Genomic DNA, 18,092 nt, shown 5'->3' with positions numbered 1-18,092 from the left:
TGCACTCCATGTTGTTATGTTGGAATTTAAATCCTTTCATTGTTTTCAGTATATCAAGAGTTAATTTTAACATTAATGAGCATACAAATGCCTTGTTAAATAGCTTGTTGTACTTAGCTCCGCCCTCTCCTATCACTTCTGATTCCAAAAAACAGAAATGCTGAAGCCAGAGCATCCAAAATTGCAGTCCACAATCCAACTGGTGATGTCCGAGTGACTACGTCCACTTCCTATAGACAGTCTATGGATGCCCCTCAGGTTGGGACAAACTGGTTTAAATAATAACGCTAAACCTCTGACTTGTTAACAACCTGACCATAGGTCTGACCCCTTTTGTGTGTGTTGGTTGCTTTGACAGACATTGTTGTAGCGGTTACTTTGGAGATTATAATATAATAACCATAATAACATAACCAAATCATGTCAAGCCTACAAAAATAAGACCGTAGTTGAAATAGACAGGAAGTGTCCTTGAAAGATGTCCTTGATGCGAGCAGCTGAATGGTTTCACTTACTGCAGGTCTCCTCTGCCTCATCAGAGCCATCGGGGCACTCTGGTTCCCCGTCGCATCGCCAGCGTCCCGGGACACACTGGCCATTTAAGCAGGCGAACTCTGCGGGGGCACATGTCTTCCTGGCTGCTCAGAGAGAAAAAAAACCCAGACATAGAAGAGAAAGTGTGAGGACAATAGCGCAAAAAGAGAGCTTAATCTCTGTCATGAAACTTGTCACATTATCTGAATCATCAGGCTCATCATTTCTCCCATTACACCTATGCTCTCCATCTCTCATGATAAACCTCATTCATTATCTCCCTTTTTGCTTGAATTTATAGAGCTGCAGGACTGAGTCCTATGACTCGGAAATTAGTTACCATTTTACCTCTTACGCATCCCTCGTCTCAAAGTCAACAGAACAATAGCCGCATTTAGCTTAGTGGTCTTACGTGAAGAGATGCCAAGTTCTTTTTAAGTGAAATTCCGCTTCAACTACTATAACATTTGTTTTAATGTATAGAAACATTATTGCTGAACAAAATATGTCTGTAAATACCGCACTCATGTATATGAGGCCGAATGTTAGCCATCTTTTGCTCAGCGGTGATGTGGTTCATTGTAGCCTAACATTAGTTTGTTACTTCTGCCAATTGCGTTTAAGCTTTAAAAAATAAGTGGTGCTAATTTGTGGAGTCTTTCCTGCTATACAAAATGTGTAAGTATTAACGTGTGATTGCCAATATTACTACTACTGGTCTCCAAAAGTCTAAACTGTCTTTCAGCTTTTCCATCGCATAGCACTGAAATGGATGCTAAATGCTGAATACACAAGCTCAGCGAAGTTAAACCTTTTATCTCCCAAACCTGTTTATCACAGAGAGCTACAAGCCAGCAAGGCCACGGTGGGCTGATAAACATGTGAAGCATGTAGAGAATTGAACTTCAAAAACATGTTAGGAAAACGCCATTTAAGCAAGTAGAAGGAAATCGAGAGTTATCAAATTGTTCCCGTAAAAGCCCCAAGCTTACCATGGTTGCTACCCAAATCCTGCTAACCCTGGGTGTTCAAAGAGAAACGTGTATTTCACACTCTCCACCTGTAGCACCTAAACTGCAATCTTGGAGAGTTAGCCAGAAGCAGACAGAGGTCAGAGACATTCCATTTCCTCAGACTGTTACTCTAAGAGGACCTGCAGTAGGTAATAAATCACCAGCTAAAAGGCCCTCGGCTGAGCTCGGGTTGTCACACAGCCACAGCCCTTCCTAAGATAGCCCTATCTTGGCTCTGATGCTGCAAATTAGATATAGCGTTTAGAGCTGTGCGGGGAGCTTAAGCTTAGCGGAGTGGTTGTTAGGAAAGAGAGCAGGCAGTGATTTTCTCAGGAGTCTGATTTGCTGCGCTCACACCAAACTCTGCTCCCACTTCTACAAGTGTTCTTGCATCAACTTGGTAGCAGATAGCAAAAAAGTACAGACTGTGACAGTTTGACTTTTTAATGTATTTCGAAGAGTTCCAGCTAGTTTCTATCCTGACATTTAACATGGGTCAGTCACAACTGCATAAAGGTGTACACAATTCACACGCAACACATTGAATGACTTAAAAACACAAACTCAAAATCTTTGTTTAAACAGAAAAAAACGTATATATTTAAATATTCAAACACATTTAAATAACACATTTCGACCAAGGTCATCTTTTTAAACATTTGTATTAAAGAACAGTCCACAAAAATACGGTTCAGTTAGTTCAAGAAGGTTAAAAACAAGCAACGAACAATCTTCAATTGGTCATTACATTACTTATTTATCTGATGCTTTTATCCTAAGTGACTTACATACACTTGAATACCATAGACTTGAATACAGGAGCAGTTTGGGTGAAGTATCTTGCCCAAGGAAGCTTCGACTTCTTGATTGGCAGATTAGCCCAATAACCCCCTGAGGCATAGTCTGTCAATCAGTCAGGCAAGGGCAAATTCAAACAAATTGTAAATTATTTGCAGCATCAATCTGCCATTCCAAGTTGTAATTAGCTTTTTGGGGGAGGGGGAGGGGAGTTCAAAAATTGTGTTATCAATGAGACAGAGGGCCTTTCTCATTTCATTAATTTCCCCTCCTCGACTCCTCGGTCCTCCGGTAGTGACCCGGAAATGGATTTCTTCGCGCCATGTTGAACGACATCTAATTTCTCTAAATGCACACCGAGGATCGAGGATCGAGCGTATTTTATTAACTGCTTTCATCGCAACGCGATGTTTACAGTGAGAACAGCTGTGAGGTCCGTGCAGAAAGCAGAGCAGTGTGTATAATATATATCACTCAGATAACAGGCCTACTCTCTTTATTTGTATGCTGTAGTTTAGTAGATAACTACAAACAAAGAGCCGATATTTTTCTAAAACCATTTAGTGCTTCACATAATAAAATACACAATGGCTATATCCTGATATATATTATATGCTTTATGAGCTGTAGGTCCGTGTTGTACTGTGTGTGTGTGAGAGAGAGAGAGAGAGAGAGAGAGAGAGAGAGAGAGAGAGAGAGAGAGAGAGAGAGAGAGAGAGCGAGAGAGAGAGAGAGAGCGTCTATGCGGCGGACAGCAGACGGGTCTCAGTTGGTTTGGTGTCCTATGCTTACTTTTTAAGACTTTAATACTTTTGGCCCATCATTTCATTGTAGCGACCAGAGAGTGTGGGGGGGGCGGGGGGGGGGATATATATCCAGTCTCTGATAGTGTTACGTTATTATGAGAGTGCTCTCATACTTGTTTGAATCTGAAATTGTTTATATGTCCACATCTGTAGCCTGTTATTGTCTCATTATACCGCACTATGAATGAATTAAAAGTAAATATATAAGTCGTCATGAACACATCTGTCCATCAGACAGAGGGCTGCTGTCATCATTAATGGACGTCTCTTTAAAATAACCGCTCAGAGGAGAGGAGTTCTAATTTTTCTAACCGCCTGCTGCTTCCCCTCCTCTCTCCTCGGTTCCCCTCCTCGACTCCTGTCCTTTTAGAACACAACTTCAGCGGAGCACTGCTTTGAGCCCATGAAAGACAACAGTTAAGTGTCTGTTTTATAACTGCTAAAGTCGCTTCAACAAGTGAAGAACGAACAAATTAACGTTTTCAGTACTGGTTGCAAAAACGTGCGGTATATGTAATTTATGCAAATTAAGGGTGGTTCATGTTGACTTCCACAGTAACTGACACATATTGAAAGAATCTTTTTAAAGTGTTACATTCAGAATGGAATTTGTTGTAGTGTAACTGTGTCAGTGCCAAATAATTTTACCCAGTGTGAAATCTGGACCCTTTTTTCTGAATCCATCCTCCGACACCTTTTCTTTTTAGCCGTCTTTCATTGCACATAAAATTCCACTGAATTTTAATTCTCACATTTACAGTACGGGTCACCTAAGCGTTATCTATGATGTGGTTGTAAGTCTTCTAACGACAGCGACGGTGCAGGGAAGCCTGCCGCGGAGAAGCACTCAGATTAGGAACTGCTTGTCTCTAATTCTAAATCTTGTTTAATTGCCCCCATTCTCAGTTATCTCCTGTGTCAGAGTGCCAAAGTCAAACCGATAAAGGCTCATCTTGGCATGTTGATGCTATGAAAAGAAATTATGAAATGTCTAATAGAGTTGCTCTAATAGGACGGCGGCGAATGTGTTATCAGCCTGCAACCACAATCAGCGAACCTTGTTTCAATTCACTTCAAGAAATGGAAATTACCATTCGTTTTCACTGCAAAACGTAATGAATTGAGTCCATTAAACTACTCAGACACACAGCCCCACGCCTCCCTTTGTTCCTTCGGGTGTCTCCGTTATCTGAAACCCAAGCCTTTATATGTTTGTCACCAAATAAAATAAACACAATCTTGTTTTTCTTAGATCGCACAAAGAGCGGAGGTTTTTCCGGGGGGCCGCTTAAGTGCCACTTGCCACCTCATTAGAGAGCAGGAATGTGCCTTTGTTAAAAAGGTGGAGACAGATGATTATGGGGCAAATGAGGGTTATGACATCATTTTAAACAACACCTCCCTCGAGTGTATAAACTCATTAGCACTGCGCTCACATTTAAAGACCCAAAAGAAAAACTCGGGTGTATCCAGCAACACAAGTCGCACATTTTAGCATGAAAGTGATTTATCACTTTTGTAAGTAGCTTTAAGAGAGACACACAAACACACAGGAGACCCTAAGGCACAATATAGTGTTTAAAGGAAACAGAATAATTAGATTCATTCAAATCCTGGAAGATATAACAACATTTTATTGAAATAATTAACTAATTGACTCCCACGAGTCTAAAAAAAGAGATCAGAAGAATTGAGTAGGCGACTCATGTGCTGGTTAAGATTGTGCTTGGGTCTTAAATGGACCCTATTATGCTCATTTTCAGGGTTCAAATTTGTATTTTGTGCCATACTGTGAGATATTTAAATGCTTTAATGTTCAAAAAGCTCTTAATGTTTCTCATACTGCCTGTACTGCAGCACCTCTTCTCACCCTCTGTCTGAAACCAGAGCCCGGTCTGATCTGATATGCAAGATTCAACAACATTTTGATGGAAATATTTAATTAATTTCACTCCCATGAGAGGAAAAAAAGAGATGAGGAGAATTGAGTAGGCGGCGCATGTGGTGTTTAAGACTCTGCTTAAGACTTAGTTTGATCTTTTGACAAAGACCTTGAAAATCTTCCGTTCATCCGCTACGTGTCCACGTTGTTCAGTTTCTCCCCGAAAAATCTCAACTTCTTATCCACCGGAGCCTTCTACTCATTTCAGCGGAGGTCTATAGGGGCCATGGTTCACTTGGCAATAATTACCTAGGGCAGCTCATGCCATCTGCTAGCAAAGACTTTCTGTTTTAATTAGGAGAGATTTTATAAAATGTTAGGCTCGTGGGGGGCTGAGAGGGAAGAGTGACAGGAGAATGAGAAGAAGGGTAGATAGAAAAGCTGAGAGGTTGGAGAAGTGAGTAATAGCAGCAGGATGGAGAGTGACACACAGTAATAATGCTTTATGGAATCTAAATGGAAAGTGTGATACTTAATCAAAACAGGCAATATTACTGTAGGTGGCAGGGATAGCACTTACTGAATGTTAGTCACACACACACACACACTTACAAACACACTCACTCACACTCCCTGGTCGACTATTAGTGGTGGACATTTACCCAGAGACACAGCTCCGGTGCTTCTGAAAAAATACCTTAAGGAACAACAAAACAACAGCGATCCAGAGTTGTGTGCCTCACCTATAGTGAGCATTACAAATGGGATGTGACACGGACAGAATGAGGGAGTTCATCCAGCCATGTTATGTCTCCTGGAGAAGGTACAGTGGGAAGGAGCTCCACGCTCCAACAACCCCACCTGGAGCTCCCTCCTCTGGGGCCGATGTTTCAAATCCGTTTCATCTTTCTTAAACGCATTTCATTGTGGATGTGAGTGGCAGCCCTATATGTAGTTATGTAGCTTTGTATGATATTAAGATATAGAGACGTCAGTTTAGCTCTCCGCTAATGCGACTGATCTATTCTTTTCCTCAGCAGCCTAGATGTGTCAAGAGTATAAAAAGCTGCAACGAAATCTGTGTTATCCTGCCTTGAGGAGCAGCTAAACAAGCTGTGTTGTGGCTCTGATTACGTCAGTCTGTAGGTTGAACAAAAATCAGATGGTTCAAGCCCCAGACTTCCTTATCAGTTTCTCCTACTCTGTAATTGTTAGCTTCCTTCCACCATTAGCGGTGCATTCATTTAGAGCACAGTTCTGGATTGATTTTGCCAAACTGCACCATTGGGAGTTAACTTGGTAGTTAACTTCTCAACTGTATTTTTTATATGCATAGGTTTCTACCATCAACTTGTAATAAAAAAAAAAGATTGATGTACATCATTTTGTCCTGATGATTTACCTGGGACAGTTTCGTGTCTATGCACTATATGTGAGTCACATAGCCTTGCGGTGCAAATGAGTGAGAATTTTACTCTCAGAACTATTTGGAAAATGTATTTTCACAAAGCAACTCTGTTCTTGCAACACTTAACATATCCATCCACTTCAGCTGTAGCTACATTGTATTAGTGCTGATTATAGTAAACGTTAGCATGCTAACACGCTAAATTGAGATGGTTTACATAGACATCAGAATATTAGCATACATTGTTATCATTTAGATAAAAGCAGGCCTCACACAGCCATTAGCTTGGCAAATATTGGTCAGTTATCTTAATTCTGACCTAGGCTAAATTGAGAGTATTTTTCAGAGTAACAAGAACATTATTTATCGGAAGCCCATTTCTGATTTGTTTGTTGTCAAGATGAATGACATTAAATATTGGTACAAAATATCGACAATGAGCTTCAAATAATCAGAAGTGATATTAATCTTAGTTTGAAGATGTATGTTTGTATAAAGTAGCTAGATTTACATTTGAGAACTGAGCTCACTCAATCATTCAGTGATGTTCAAGAGCAGAGCAGCAGACAGCCTCCAGTCATCTGACACACTCTGTAACCCCTTTTTTTTTTTTTACCATGAAGGATATTAATGACCGCTCTCTTCATTTGGAGGCCCAGAGAAGCTTAATAGGTAATGCAGTGATAAGCACATTCTCCTGGGCATTAGAAGACAAATGGCCTCATTAGCTCGGAGTGAAGTAGGCGAGTGTTGTCGAAGCAGGAAACGTAATGTATCCTGTTGGCTTAAACCGCCATGCAAATGACTAAACCGTCCGAAATTAATGGGGTATCATGGTACAAGGTACAGCATGGCATCAACAAGCAGTGGGATCAGCTGTTTTTAAATTGCAATGATTACAGAATCTAATTAGGCTAATTTGAGCATAGAGGTTTGCAGGAAGTGCCAGATGCACACACAGAACTTTCCCATCTAATTTATAATTTAATATATTTGAGCATAAAATTCCACCTAGAATTCAAGGTGTAATAGAGTGAGCAAGTAATTCCTCCTAGTGATTCCAACACCTTATCTAAAATGTACTAAGCCTTGTTTCTGTCAGTCAGGCCTGTGTGTAGAGAATTTAGCCTCTTGGACCAACAGAGAGCCAAAAAAGCCAAAAGGCACTAAGCTTTAACTCAGCACTGGTTGATTCATTATTGATGTAGAAAAAAAGCCACAGTAGTAGTGGCATCTACAGATTCAATCTATTTCCCTCAACCTTTTTACCCTTTAGAACAAATTAAACATATCCCATGCTAAAGATACAATTAGGAGGGTATTTTAGGTAGATTGCTAACTCTTGCAGAAATAACATTAAATTAACCTTATTGTTATTGGCCACTACCAGAGGTTGATTGTATCATATGTTGTATTTTTAGATGAATTAATGATTTGTCTGCTGTCGTGTTAGCAACCCCCCCTTGCTCTAATACTATACTAATACTAATACTATTATCATTAAATGCACGGTGAGTAATTTTCTGCCACTAAGCATTTCTCATTGTAAACAAAAGCAAAAGATGGCATTGTAAAGTAGCGTGGGGTCATGGCAATTATTGTCCTCACCACTACCGTCTTCATTGCATTTAGTTCCTCTTGGTAAGGTTTCCTTCAGTGCTAACCATTCAGAGCCCAGTTATCCATTACAATTTGTAAGAATTGCTTAACGATGATTAAGGAAGTTTTACGTAAAAAAAAAAGGATCCTGGAAGATGGGTCGAGTTGTGAGTACCAAGTCTGACTCCAAAGGATTGGTCCGCTCTGTGTGCATCCAAACCAAAACCAGCGTCTTGGAGAGACCTGTGACGAAGATCTGCCTGCTGGTGGAAGCCACAGAATAAGATCATGGACAATTCTATCTATTTTCTCTTCCTATCCTGTCTTCTTACCATCTGTTTATCTTTCAGTGGCTACAGAGAAGGTGACACAGAAGACACTATGGCTCATGGATAGAGAGAATAGCTCCCTTATATGTTTTACATACAGTAAGGGTAATTGTGATTCTCACAATTTGTGGCCGGAAAGCTATTCAGTATTTTTCACATGTATTTAATGTATTTATTTGTTATTTTTTGTTTTGTAGAATTAATTAATTTACAGCCATATTATTTAAGTTAAGTTGTGTTCCAGCTAAAATGCTTTTATTTTGAAGGTGATGGGTCAATTTGGGCACACAGCTGGGTTTATTTAAGTCAATCAGGGCACAGCAGCAGTCAGTGGGCACCGGGAAGGTCTATGGTTTTTTTACCAGTATCAGGGCTGAGTTCAGCAAACATTTCAACACCTTTTGCTGTATTGTTCTTGCCAAGGTGAAGCTAATAAATACCACAAAAACGTTGATGCCTTGTCTGGACAATGGACTCATTACCAACTCATGATCTGCGTAAGATCCACTATACCTGGTGCCTCAGTGGCCTTTTGAAGTTGTATTGTTGTTGACAAATAGCCACTACACTAACCTTTAACGTTTACCCAGCTTGTTTCTCTGATAACTTAAGATCCAGACGTCTGACGACTAAAATCTGTCACACAGGTCAAATTTGGTCGAAAACAACCTAGATATATTAAGTATATCATAAGAATTAGGCTTAAAACAATAAAAAAGCCAATCACAACCCAACATCCCTTTTTCGATGCAGATTCTGTGTCATTATAAATGACCAAATGCAAAACAACCGTTATTTGCTGACATATTTCTCTAAGTTAAAGATTACATTTGGTAATCATGCTGGTATACAACACAACAAAATATACAACAGCTGTGGCTCTACCGTCATGACCGACATGTTGATGGGCAAGAACCAATTGCTGAGCAGGTTGTACTTTGTATGGCTGCCCCTGCCAATGTAAACACAAGTACAAATGTGTTTGAATGGGTGAATGTTGACTGGTATATGTATATGTGCAGTTCTTTACATTTTTAATGCGGAAATGTTGACTTTTTCTATCTTTAATTCTGCAGACAACAAAAATCACGATAAAGATGAACACGGTTCTATTTACGTAACCCACAAAGCCTATTTTCAGGTGTGGATCAAGCGGTTGCCAGAGGAAAGCTATTTCGTGCTGTTCCCCGTCCAGCATTTCATCTGACCTTGTGTACTGACCAAATACACTTACTGCGCTAATTATAGCACTCTGCCTGCTAAAACACATCTTTTCTCTCCCTGTCAAGTCACATTGGCACTAACAGCTCCTGAGGAGGAGACTGGGCAGCGCGAGCTACCAGAGCTCCTTTGTTCTTTCCAGGAAGATTGAGGGTGATATATATTGAAGCGGTTTGGTTCAGCTTGGCTAAATCCCAACAGATTTACCTCAAAGTATGATAGAGCAATATCAGACAGCGATACAGGTGGTTGTACACAACAGTCTGTGGGAAAGCAAATAGCACACACACCTCATTTCATTTCAAACCTTTATTTAATCAGATTGGTCCCATTGAGATCATAGATCTCTTTTTCAAGGGAGACCTGCAGCATATAGGTTCCACATGAAACATAAAACAATAAAGGACATCATACATTATATTTACAGGATACATTTACATAGTTATAGACATTTACAAGTGCCCATAGTATCAACGAGCATTTCATTTAGCCTAGCTTTAAAAACATGCAGAGGAATGAGATTGCTCAGTTTCAATTCTTGCTGAAGATTGTTCCAAGCAAGTGGAGCTGCGCACGTAAAAGCTGTCTTACCTGAGACAGTCCTTGCTCTTGGCACATCTAGCAATACTACATCATGCGATCTCAGACAATAGCTGCTTGCAACTCTCTGTGTGATCAGAGAGCAGATATAATACGGGAGTTTACCCAACAAAGCTTTATAAATAAACGTGTACCAGTGACTGAGCCTCTTTACAGTAAGTGATGGCAGACCTGCCTTGGCATACAGGGCACAGTGATGAGTAAGTGGTTTACAATTTGTGACAAATCTCAGTGCGCTGTGATAGGCGGCATCTAACTTGTTCAGACAATAGGCAGGTGCATTCATATAGATCAAATCACCATAGTCCAGCACAGGTAAAAAGGTCACAGAGCCTTTTCCTGGCTTCAAATGAGAAACAGGACTTGTTTCTGAAAAAGAAACCTAGTCTAACCCTCAGCTTTTTAAGCAGGTTATTGACATGAAGTTTAAAAGTAAGACAAACATCAAGCCAGATACCTAGGTATTTATAACAGGTAACCACTTCTAGTACTTGTCCTTGCATAGTAACAATATCCAAAAACAGGCTCTGGTGTCTTTTTAGCTTTTGAAAATAGCATTACCTTGGTTTTATCAACATTTAAAAGAAGCTTAAGTTCAGCAAGCTGAGTCTGAATAATGTTAAAAACAGCCTGTAATTTAACACCAGCCTCCTTAATGGAGGGACCTGCACAGTACATAACGGTATCATCAGCATAAAAATGTAAAGTAGCTTCATCCACATTTTCACCTAAACTGTTGATATATATGGAGAATAAAAGTGGACCTAAAACAGAACCTTGAGGAACACCATTAGCAATATTTAACCACTCAGAAGACAGCCCATCAAAGTGAACACATTGGGACCTTTCAGAGAGGTAGTTCACAAACCACCCTACTGCATGGCTGGATATGCCAATACTGAGTAGCCTCTGCTTTAAGATGCGATGATCAACGGTATCAAACGCTTTGGAAAGGTCAATAAATAGAGCTGCACATCTCTGCTTATTGTCTAAAATACTCGTAATGTCATTCACCACTTTCATTGTGGCAGTGATGGTGCTATGTTGTTTTCTGAAGCCTGACTGATGTTTAGACAGGATATCATTTTTACATAAAAACTCCTTTACCTGTTCACTCACTAGGCGTTCGAGCACCTTCGCCAGAACTGATAATTTAGAGATTAGCCTATAGTTATTTAAAATAGTTGCCTCCCCTCCTTTTAGTAAAGGCAAGACATAAGCTGACTTCCATACTTTTGGAATTGTATTTGTGCTGAGGGAGAGGTTAAAAAGAGTAGTAAGAGGAAGAGCAATAAAATCTGCAGCTATCTTTAAAAAGAAAGGTTCTACGTTGTCCGGGCCAGCCGGTTTCTTAGGATCTAGCTTAGATAAGGCTTCATGAACAACATTGACAGTAAAAGGAGTAAAACTGAAAGGGTTTTCCAGACCACATTGTTCAGAGTCACGGATTGGGGTGTTCACAGAAGCAGAGTTAGTCACAGAATCAAACATAGAACCGCAGGACACAAAATGCTCATTAAAGCAATTTAGCATAGTAGCCCTGTCCGATATAGTGCCAGATGCTGTGGTAAGGCACGGAGGTAGCTCATTACGGATCTCACCGGTGGATATCGATTTTATGGCTTTCCAAAATTTCCTAGGATTATTTAGATTTTCTGTGGTAACTGACAGATAGTACTTCGACTTTGCACTTTTGACATTTGAAGTGAAGCTATTCCTTAGCTGCCTAAAACGCAGCCATTCTACCTCTGAGCCTGATTGCCTAGCCTTTGCCCAGGCCTTGTTTCTCTCATGAAGTAGACTGGACAGCTCATCAGAAAACCAAGGATTGTCTCGTCCCATCACTCTAAATGTACGCAGGGGTGCATGTCTATCAATGATCTCCATAAAACCAAGATAAAAATAAGACCATGCAGTTTCTACATCAGCACACAGATCGATTTTTCCCCAATCACACCCAAACAGATCATGCACAAAACCCTGCTCCACAAAATGTTTTATGTCTCTCTTAATAATAATACGAGGTTTAACCTTTTGAACCTTAGTGTCCCTAATTGTGGCTACAACACAGTGATCGCTCAGATCATTCGCAAATACTCCCACAGATAAGTATTTATAGGGAGCATTAATTAAAATGAGAACAATTAGGGAGGATTTATTAGGGTACTTAATGTTAGGGCGAGTAGGACTGTCAACAATCTGAGTAACATTCAAAGAGATACAAAGGTTTTTAAAATCCTCTGACACTGCAGTTAACCAGTCCCAGTTAAAATCTCCAATTAGCACTATTTCCTTGTAGTCTAGTTGCGATAAAAGATTTGCTAGCGAAGACAAGGAGTCCTTGCCAGCTGAGGGGGGTCTGTAACAGCCCACCACCATGACCTGTTGCCCCTTTGCCACTTCTATATTTAAGACTAAAAATTAGAATTGCTGACCGATAGATTTGGAGACTAATGTGGATACACTGAACTTATTCTTAACATAAATGGCAACGCCACCACCTTTATTAGGCCGGTCGGTACGATACACGTTAAAACCATTTAAGGCAATGTCAGAGGCCAAAATAGATTTGTTTAGCCATGTTTCTGATAAAACAATGACATCGCCCAGATGCGGACAAAATCTAGTTTACCTAACAGACTGCGCACATTCAAGTGGATGAAACCCAACCCAGACCTAGCTTTAAAATCAGCAGGAGTAGCGATCTGACTACTACTACTGGGCGGACCAGGGTTAGGTTGTACATTTCCTGACAGTAATAACAACAAAAAAACCAGGCATCTTTTCTTCTTAAACGACACACATACATTGTCATCTACTTTAGAAACACCGGAAAAGTCTGCGAGAGTGTGATTTGAGCTTAAGAAGCAGTCCTGAAGAACCATCATCGCAGGAAAACAAAAAAGACAAACATATTTTGTCGAGCAGATTGTCTGTGACAAGGCAACCGGTAATTGTTTGAGCAACACATCCGAACCTTTGCAGGGGATGCCCACTGCGGGTGGCAGAACAGACCTGAATCCAGTAGACTTCTCAGAATGACTAGAGATCTTCTCATAGTCCAAAACAGTTAACAGGCACAGCAGAATCCCGATATGGGCCATTTTCCCAGACCAGCACACAGTATCCGCGATGTTCCTGGAGCAAAATCAGCACAGCAGCAAAGGACAGGACACCTGAGCCACATTCAAAACTAATCTTGTACTATTAAACCATCTTCAATGCAGTTCTTTAATTCATGCTCATGTGATAGTCCACTTCCTTTCTGTGAAATGTAACAAGTATGGGGGTGGACACAAACACACACACAAAAATGCAAATTAAATTGAATAAATACTGTGGGGATAAAACATAAATACAAATTAAGTGTGCTACTGCTATCAGCAAACACACACATGTTCCTGCTCTTCACCACATGATGCCTGCTCCATGCGTCTAACCTTCTGCTACTCTGCTATTTTCCTGAATTTGCTGGTTAAGGGAAGCAAAATATGGTCAATATTTAACCAACCATATGTCAACATTTTCATCATACGGCCTAGCATTCTAACTGGACAAACTGTGGTACAAACTGTTCAGGGCGAAATTGTACAAGACTCTACAAATCCAAATAAGTTGAACATTGTTTAAAAGGGGCCTATGATGTCTATTTTACAAATCTGTACTTAGTGCCTCTACTGTGACATGTTTACATGCTTTAAGGTTCAAAAAGGTCTTTATTTTTCTCATACTGCCTGTGCTGCAGCACCTCTTTTCACCCTCTGTCTGAAACCAGAGCCCAGTCTGCTCTGATTGGTTAGCTGGCCAGCTCTGTTGTGATTTGTGAACCACTTATGCCCCTTTCACACCAGCGCTTTTTCAGCTCCGGCTCGGAGCTGGAGCCTGAAAAGCGCCGTTTTTTCCTGTTCACACCGCAGCGGCGCCGGCTCTTAGCTCCAGAATCCGGTTCACTTCCAGCTCCAAAAAATTGCCGGTCTAGAGGCAAGAGCTTCGGAGCTAAGAGGCGGCGTCGCTTACGTCTCTCTTACATCGAGGCGTGCAGGAAACTAAACCCACCTCCCCTGAACATGGGTCAACTGTCATGCCTGCCTACAAGCAATAGTGCTTATAAACACACTTTATAAAGTCAGGCAACACTAACTAGGCTTCGTGTGATTCTGTTTATTTGTACCTTACTTTGACCATCCGTTCACTGTTATTGATCATTGTGGAGAGAGGCAGACGTTTTGTTTTGTATTATAGCAGCTATCGGATGGATTCAATACATGGGCTGCACAGGTTGTCGTGTCCGACTATCACAAGTAGAATCATAATAAAAATACGCCGGTAAAATGTGCCTGTAGAAAACGGTTTATGCCACAATAGGATAGCAAGTAGTCAGTTTAGCTTCGGTTGCTATGCTAACATCACCCATTTTATACCAGAGAAACTTTCATAACAGCGTTGTGATGCCAAACAGCGTCAATTCAGACTGACACACATTCACTTAAGGGGAACTGGGGATATGTATCAGCTGCTTGTGTGAGTCAGACAGTGAATACTTTAGAGTGGCCGCGGCAGTGTGAGCTAACCGGGAGCTAACGGGAGAATAAACACATTAGAAACACATTAATAAACAATGAACCACGGCACTCTGGAGAAAAGCATAAGGTTGGAGAAGTCGTTATTTAATTTAATCTGGCTTCGTGTGATTAAAAGCAACACGATCATCGACCCGACGCAGTTGTTGTTGTTGTGAGCGCCGTAACGCCGTTGGGGAGCAAATCAGCTGGAGGGAACACCACAGAAGAGGGAACAACTTAAAAAAGCATAATAGGGCCTCTTTAAAATAAGTTTGGGCAAGGATTAAAAAGGTAGCAAAAATGCGGGGAAACACTGGTTTCTACTTCCAAGGCGTGTTGATTATTGTATTAAATTCAGTGTGTGTCCAAAAACAGTGTTACATGTACATAAATAATGTGGCACTTGATCAAATTAAGCAGGTTATATAGTTTGTATCGGATGCAAATCTGGATCAGCTCCGTTGTACCCCCGTTTTTAGAGATGTGGGTATGGAGGAAAAGAGAGAGGGTTTTATTTTCTGACACTTTGTGATATATTAGGGATGTAACGATATACCGAATATCGCGGTAAATAAACGTCCCAATACCGTCGTGAGACTGACAAAATCTACCGAGATTTCTTTTTTTTTCAAACACTTTTTTTTTTTTTTAAAAACCTTTATTTAACCAAGTGGTCCCATTGAGATCATCGATCTCTTTTTCAAGAGAGACCTGTCCAACATGGCAGCAAGTAGGTTACAACATGAACATAAAACAACAGAACACAAAAGGACATCGTATTTACAGGGCTACATTTACACACCTAGAGACATTGACAAGTACCAACAGTATATTTATATCTCACCCTGTCAATAAGCCTCACCTTCTTGGCAAAAACTGTATTGTTTTTAAAGTGGTGGAGAGACAATGCACAGTTTGACCCACTGCTGTCACCCATGGCCAAAGCATATCTCTCCGTCCCACTGAGGTGGCGTTAGACTTTTTCGCTGTCTGTCATTTTGACAGACAGGATCGTAAAATGTCCGTCATAATCCCTTATTACCCGTCGGGTCTGAACAGTTCACAAGAGAGCACGCTCGTGAACTGTCAACGGGGGGGGGGGGGGGGGGGGGGGGGGGCGGTGTTATGCCGTGTGTGCATGCACCTCGCGGGAGCGCGCACAGCGTAAAGCAAAGCCTCCTGTATTGATCTGTACGGCAAAGTACGGTTTGGAAACTATATAATTTGCTTTTGGAGGGCATGCATAACACGGCATAACACCAGAGCCTCGCGGGGAAACGTTGGCGCTGTTCCGAGTTTGTTCTAATCTGTCAAAATGACAGACTGCTTTCAGATTTTTCCGTCATTGTTAAATAAAATATTCGGTTAACGCGACCACTGCTGTCCCAGCAACATCAGTACCAAGCGAGAGAGTTTTTTCCAGAGCAGGGGATATTGTAAATGCCCAAACATCCCAGCTTATAAATACCTGGAAATGTGGACATTCTCATATTCCTAAAAACCTGTCTGATGATGCTGAGTGAGTGACTAGTGAGTTTGAGTTGAGTTACTTGAAAAACTAAAGTGACGATTTATTTTATTGCAGGGTCTGATTATTAAATGTCCTTGTTTATTTGAGAGATGCAGTGGCACAAAGAAAATGCCTGCTTTGTTTGTTAGTACTAGTAGGTACAAAAACACTGGTTTTCTTGTTCCAGTCTGTTACTGTCACTTTGTTTTTGACACTTTAAAATACTGCTATCCTACTAAAATGCTGTACAAATCAGATTTATTATTTAATAAAGAAACATTTTCCGAGTAAAACATTTTTTTCGTATTGAATTTTTTTTTAATTTAATTGTTTCCCCCCCTTTATTATTCAATATCGCGATAAATACCGTACCGTGGACTTGTTATCGCGATATTATCGTACCGTGAGTTTTTGGTATCGTTACATCCCTAGTATATATGATCACTCCTATGGTAATTTTTTCTTAATTATTTAATATTTTAGGAACAATGCGGATTCCGTCCTGGTCGTGGAACGACGGATCAGCTTTTTACTCTCGCAAGGATCCTGGAGGGGGCCTGGGAGTACGCTTATCCGGTCTACATGTGTTTTGTAGACTTGGAGAAGGCGTATGACCGAGTTCCCAGGGAGTTACTGTGGGAGGTGCTGCGGGAGTATGGGGTGAGGGGGTCTCTACTCAGGGCCATCCAATCTCTGTACTCCCAAAGCGAGAACTGTGTCCGGGTCCTCGGCAGTAAGTCGGACCCATTTCCGGTGAGGGTTGGCCTCCGCTGCTTTTTGCAGATGATGTGGTTCTAATGGCTTCATCGGTCTGCGACCTTCAGCACTCACTGGATCGGTTCGCAACAGAGTGTGAAGCTGCTGGGATGAGGATCAGCACCTCCAAATCTGAGGCCATGGTTCTCAGCAGGAAACCGATGGACTGTCCACTCCAAGTAGGGAATGAGTCCTTACCCCAAGTGAAGGAGTTCAAGTATATCGGGGTCTTGTTCTCGAGTGAGGGAACAATGGAGCGTGAGATGGGCCGGAGAATCGGAGCGGTACTGCAGTCGCTTTACCGCACCGTTGTGACGAAAAGGGAGCTGAGCCAGAAGGCAAAGCTCTCTGTCTACTGGGCCATTTTCGTTCCTACCCTCACCTATGGTCATGAAGGATGGGTCATGACCGAAAGAACGAGATTGCGGATACAAGCGGCCGAGATGGGTTTTCTCCACAGGGTGGCTGGTGTCTCCCTTAGGGATAAGGTGAGAAGTTCGGTCATCCGGGAGGGACTCGGAGTTGAGCCGCTCCTCCTTCGCGTCGAAAGGAGCCAGTTGAGGTGGTTCGGGCACCTAGTTAGGATGCCACCTGGGCGCCTCCCTAGGGAGGTGTTCCAGGCACGTCCAGCTGGGAAGAGACCAAGGGGTAGACCTAGGACCAGGTGGAGGGATTATATCTCTTCGCTGGCCTGGGAGTGCCTTGGGATCCCCCAGTCAGAGCTGGTTGATGTCGCCAGGGAAAAGAAAGTTTGGGGCTCTCTGCTGGAACTGCTACCCCCGCGACCCGACCACGGATAAGCGGGAGAAGATGGATGGATGGATGGATTTAATATTTAATCTGTGGAGATTACCAAAACCAATCTGCACCCAGCTTCCAGTTTCAGCGGTTTAAAAGTTAAAAGGGTTCCCCTTACCATACACTGCACTGGGTACATAATGCACTACATGTCTTGTTAATCTCAAGCGCTGGCATTCAACAACACATGGGTCTTCAGCAGTACAACCGCCAAGTGTGAAGGCAATCGAATGAACATTTGTAGAGAAAATCAAGATGAGACTTCTCATTTTAATT

The 18,092-nt window shown here is 41.5% G+C and overlaps 1 protein-coding gene across 2 annotated transcripts in view; it reads right to left on the bottom strand.

The window, feature by feature from the left end:
• Positions 1-18,092, bottom strand: part of LOC117545478 (low-density lipoprotein receptor-related protein 8-like) — a 161,265-nt gene that overhangs the window by 115,293 nt on the left and 27,880 nt on the right. The window contains exon 3 of one of the 2 annotated variants that reach the window (XM_034215264.1): positions 516-638. The exons of the other annotated variant lie outside the window; for it this stretch is intronic. Coding sequence (XP_034071155.1) covers positions 516-638 — 123 coding nt within the window. The remainder of the gene's footprint in view (positions 1-515; positions 639-18,092) is intronic. 2 annotated transcript variants of the gene reach the window in all.

Source organism: Gymnodraco acuticeps, unplaced genomic scaffold, assembly GCF_902827175.1.
Source record: "Gymnodraco acuticeps unplaced genomic scaffold, fGymAcu1.1, whole genome shotgun sequence".
Taxonomy (NCBI): Eukaryota; Metazoa; Chordata; class Actinopteri; order Perciformes; family Bathydraconidae; genus Gymnodraco; species Gymnodraco acuticeps.
The sequence above is the reverse complement of the archived record's forward strand: the minus strand, read 5'-3'. Positions and strand labels throughout refer to the sequence as shown.